The 5,423-nt window shown below is 40.5% G+C and overlaps 1 protein-coding gene across 6 annotated transcripts in view; it reads left to right on the top strand.

The window, feature by feature from the left end:
* The first annotated feature begins 4,252 nt into the window (after positions 1–4,252).
* Positions 4,253–5,423, top strand: part of ubr5 (ubiquitin protein ligase E3 component n-recognin 5) — a 49,596-nt gene continuing 48,425 nt past the window's right edge. For 4 of the 6 annotated variants that reach the window (XM_074682789.1, XM_074682787.1, XM_074682786.1 and 1 more), the window contains exon 1: positions 4,254–4,512. In XM_074682789.1, coding sequence (XP_074538890.1) covers positions 4,451–4,512 — 62 coding nt within the window. In that variant the 5' untranslated portion in view covers positions 4,254–4,450. Of the gene's footprint in view, positions 4,513–5,423 lie in introns of all 6 variants that reach the window. The other 2 variants (XM_074682790.1, XM_074682788.1) reach the window with 1 other exon arrangement.

The following is a 5,423-nucleotide window of genomic DNA, read 5'->3' as shown; positions in this document are numbered from 1 at the left end:
CAGGCTCTGTCATCATCATATGACCCCACGCCCCCCACCCCTCGGCACATGCACAAAACACACACACAGCAAATCTTAATACCACTGTTCAGCTCATCTGATCCAAAGCCAGGGACCTGATTGAAGAAGAGATGTTTCATGAGTGCCGAAAGAGGACAACATTTCTGACTGCATGTGTTCTTATCAGCGCAGTTACAGCAGGTGGTCTTTGTGTTGATGGGTACTTACTGATAACTTAAGCTGCTTTTGACCAGAGGGTCCAGGAACTTTTAGTTATGGTGAAACATGCCTCACTAAATTGTTCCTTTAGCCCATTGTCAGGCTGCTAGATTATGTAAACCAGGATTATGTATGGGAAAAAAATTAAAGGTTATTGCAAAACACCACCAGACCAGTAGAGGGCAGTCAGACAACACTGAAAGCTATTCAGCAAGAATGACTAGCTCTGTAGCACTGTTAGCATGGAGGAAATTCAGTCTGTGCTACTTCATTCAGACTCTGTTTCACTGCCAATGGATTTGTTGACACTTGGGAGGGGAGAAGTGTCAGGGACAAAGCCGTTACGTCGAAGCCATTCAAATAAGCTGAAACAGCTTCGCCTACGAAACAGCGGACCACTCTGCTGTCCAAAGTATGAAGACGGCAGGAATTCAACCCGTGATTTGGCGAAATGAATGAGCCTTGATCCATGACTTTCAGCAGGATGCATCCTTCTCATATAGTTTTAGACTGTCATCACATAAACACAAGTAAATAAACTACATTAAGATGCATTTCTGAGGACTTCCTTTGTGTTTTAATAGCTGTTGTCAGCTGAATATCACTGTTACGTTCAGCTGAAGGTCTCCAGTTTACAGGGTCACACTTACCTTTTTTCCACCGAACTAGTGCTAGTTTCAGGCCAGTGCCCCCTCACTTAGCACTGGTTCTCTGTGTTTCTACAGACCAAAGAACTGGCTTAAAACTGGTGCTTAGCAGGCACTAACTCTTTGCTGGGCCAGAGCTAATGGTGCGTTCCATTTGTACTCCGAACTGGGAAGTCTGGAGTGGGAATTACATAATCTCTGAGTTCCAGTCACCAAGCCAACAGCAGTATTTCAGTATATAAACATCATATAATACAATGCATACAGTTGATTTAAGACACAAACACTAATCAGAAATTCTTGAATAAATACAACAGGAGCTTAATGACTGTTTACCCCAGAAGTCGGAATTTCCTAGTCCCAGTCAGAGATTCTGACCTGGGGGGGGGGGTCCCACTTGGGCGTTCCCATTTGGAATTCAGAAATTCTGACTTCCAAGTACAATAGGAACTTGCCATTAACGCAGACTGTGTGGGGAGCTGGGGGCAGGGCTACAGTGACCGATGATAAGTGGTGAATTACAGTCATTCAGAAGGAAAGCTGCCGGATGAGTCGTCCATTGTTTTGCTAGAGTTACCTCGTTCATGATTTGAGATGGAGGCGTAATTTAAGCTCTAATGCCTTTCCTCTTTTATAGATCATATGTGACATTTCACGTCTATCCCAACTTGGATGGAAAAAAGATTTCTGTTAAACCTGAGAATCACCTGGCAGGAGGACCTGGGGTTGTGACATGAGTGATGAGATTTTGCCAAAAATGTTATCAAATTCTGGGAAATATATAAAGGAAGCTAAGGGAGATTGACTCAGTGTAAGTTGATACATAGGCTTTATTTTACTTTTTTGAGCCTCACAGAATGAGTTTGAAGGATAATAATCTATGCTGAAAATGCCAGACAGAAACGGGAACACTAATGCGCACTATTTGGGAATGTAAGCTGGTTAGTCCATTCTGTAAAAGTCAATGCCAACTGGGAGACCGAACAGAAATACCAAATGTGTCAAGATGCAACATTACATTGATAAAGGTTGTTGTACTCAAGGCTGCCTGAGCGATCCTCTGACTGTGGGAAAGTACATCCTCTCCAGGTAGTAAAAAATTGGATGGAAATAATGTTAGAGATTGCATCATATTAACACATGCAGGATAAAATATATGATGATGTTGAGAACTTTAAGAGGTTATGGGACTGCTTTTTGCTTGTTACAGTGTTGTGGCACTGTGATGATCCAATTGGCTGTATTGATACTGGTAAAATTGTTGAATTTTCACTTTGGTTGTTTAGAATGTTTGTATTTATCACAAGCCTTAAGATGTCTTATAATTTAAAGAAATACTATCTGTTTATATATGTTTAAAGAAATAAAAACTTAAATATTAAAAAAAAAAAAAAGGAAACGGGCCTTAATCTGTAAAATGTTGTAATATCTCTTTTTCACACATCTGAGCTCAGTTGAAGATTTGTATGTGGGTTGATGGCATCATCATTCCTATTTTATTATCTGTTTATTGAATTATTCTGTTTTTAGTATCTTTCCATGTGTTACTGCCCAGATTCTCCAGATTCCAGAAATGAAGACGATTTTTACTGCATTTATAACATGTTTACAACCTGGTACCAAAAATGACTTTAGTCTAGATTCTTCATTTCTAAATTGACACAAAACTTGCACAGGGGTTATTTTTTTCCATAACTTTGCAGTCTAGAAAATACTAAGATTCAAATTTTGTCTAATCAGAGGTGCAGCTCACCTGACTGACAGGTGCACGCCTGTCTCAGCACTTCCATTTGTGATGAGCTTCATTATGGTGTATCAGGAACAGATGTGTGACATCAGAGAGACTTTCCAAGGTGCCCAACCTTACGTGCAAAAACTAGGTTAAATAAAACATTAACATTGGTCCAAGGAATCATGAGGGAACATGAGGAAAGCTTGGAGGGTGTCGTGTGGAACAAGATGACCTGACACCAAAGAGAAACTGAGTTAGAGGGGTGAGGAAACCAATACGTGGGAAAGGTGCTGTCCAGGACTAGGCGAGACAACCCAAATGCACAACAGTGCATAATCAAAGTCAGGCAGAAAGAGTTCAGCACCAGAAGGGCAAAAAATCAGCAGAAGTATCCCAAACACAAGGCAGAAGGAAAAAAACAGACAAACATTTTGGGTGCTGGACCAAGAAAAAAGAACAAATGTGTACCCAGTGGCCCCTCTTTCTGCTCTACCCTGTACAAAGGCAGTTAATATACCAGGGTATGAAAATCCTTTCACTCCATAACACTACAGCAGTGTGGTTGGGAAAGCATACCAATTGTAATTAATAAGTAATGACAAAACAAGTAGAATTCTCTTAAATTGATTTGTATTTCAAGTAAATTTGTCCATTGCTCAGACTAATTCGATTTGTGTCTTTTCCTATATTTTACAGCTCTGCCATGTTGTCAGCAGATTTTACATCTGCTACAGTGACATCATCATCGCCTTCAGCATTCAAAAGACAAATATTCTCTGAAATTAAGGATGTTTTCCGATAATGCAGGCTGGCTTAGAAGATCTTGATACTAGTGACTTCTCACTTTCCATGAAAGTACACAACATATGACCCATATGTGATGGACCTGCAGAAAGCTGCTACCTTGTCTATAGTTCAACAGGAGCTGTTGATGTTAGATAACTTAATGTAAGAACTACACCAAGAGACGTCCACCTGTTAATAAAGGGAACAGGTTTTGCCCACATAAACTCCACTGGCAGTTTTCTGATATCGTTTTTTTCCCCATTATGTTAGTATTTGAAGTGCCTGGTCTGAAAAAGTCTGGATTTTTGCTTCACATTCAAATGGTGAGCTTAGGACTTAAAGTAAACAAGATGAAAGCATGGATCTATCCTGCGTTGTATCAACGTTTCAAGCTGCTGCTGGTGGCATGATGGTGTGGGGGAGATGTTCTCGACACACTTTGCGCCCTTTGCTTAGGCAAATGTCACATTAAAAGGGAAGTGTGCTTTAAATTTTGGATCATAAACAGGTGAGTATATAAAAGTGAGACTTTTCAAGATCACTTATAAAGTCCTCATATTGTCTTTAATTAGGTCTTTTTTCCCGTCTGTGTATTTTTTAAACCATGTGACTCTGTTTTTGAATCTAACTTTAAATTTTACCAACCAGTAACCTGGTTTAGGCATGTTTATGCCTTAATGAAACAGTAATTTAACTAATAATGTTTAAAAGTGTTCATAGAAAGGAAACATGAGCAGCCTAAGACAAAGACTGGTGTCTAAAAGCCTATGAAATCATCGATAACATTCGTCATGCCTTCTTCTTGTAAGCCAATCGCCTCCACTTTACCTAACTTCCTGTTTGTGCTCTGGACCAATCAGGAGAGCGCTTCCATGTGCACTGATCAACACACAGAAAAGAAGCTGGCTGGAGTTAAGATGGCGGCATGTCTGTGATGAACCTGGGATCTGAGTCGAGGTTTTTCGCCATTACACGTTAGCTGTAAAACACACACACATAGAAAAATTGATAAAGCAACAGATTCATCATTTTTTAACAGACAAGTTGGTGGTTTTTGAGTGACCCCATGACATCTATACACTTCGTGGTTCACCCGTTGCCCGGGACCGAGGATCAGCTCAATGACAGGTATTTCGTTGAGGCCTGTTATAAAGCTGAAGAAGAATCAATAGCTATGTGCTGAGTGTGACATGCGGTACTTCAGATTGCATGGTGCACTAATTAAAGATTCTGTTAAGTTTTTATCTGGTTTAAATAGATTAAAAGACCCTCCGCGGTTGAATCGAGGCCCAGCATCTTGAACAGTCCTCATTAGCCTTCCGCTAGCTCCCTCACTCAGTCTGTGGTCCTGGTGTAGATGTTAGACTGGCCGAGGGGAGCTAATCGCTAGCTGCTGTTTCCTTGGTCTCCGGAAGGATTGGCTCACAGTCAAAGTTGAGATAGACAATGCGGGTTGGGGGATGGGGACCGGGAGGGAAAGAGAAGCCGTTAAAACACCATTGAGGGAATTATTCACGTTTTATGCTAGATACACAGACGTACAGTTTGGACAAGCGTTGCTGTTTGGGGAAGTTTCATAGTTTATCATTATCATCGAAGGAACGTTAGCTCACAACAGCTAACCCGGAGCTAACTGCTGCTATCAGCGAGCCTGTCCGCTACCATGCTCTTGACAAAGCCATGTTTTTGTATCTTAGTGACTTTTTTCCTTTTTAACTCATGAAACACGTTTAGTTTTGTAATCTGTACGAGTTGAACATTGAGCACCAAAATAATATCAGCTATCCCAAATAAGTAAATAAATGCAGAACAGCCAGCAACAGTTTAATCCTGTTATCCACTTTAGTTAAGGGTAAATCCAAGGTGTCTGGAGTGCACATATTTTGTAATGTTATCATGTTTAAGTATAACAAAAAGCAAAGCTGACACGTTGTACACCCAGTTTCTTAATACTAATGCATATGGTGTCGGTGCCCATATGCATCCAGCAAGCATGGAGCAGAATAGATTAGAATGGAATAATCATTTATTGATCTGTT

This window comes from Halichoeres trimaculatus, unplaced genomic scaffold (assembly GCF_033239565.1).
Source record: "Halichoeres trimaculatus isolate MK-OKI-2021-1 unplaced genomic scaffold, fHalTri1.1 fHalTri1_scaffold_12, whole genome shotgun sequence".
In the NCBI taxonomy this organism is placed as follows: Eukaryota; Metazoa; Chordata; class Actinopteri; order Labriformes; family Labridae; genus Halichoeres; species Halichoeres trimaculatus.
This window is presented reverse-complemented; position numbering and strand designations above follow the sequence as displayed.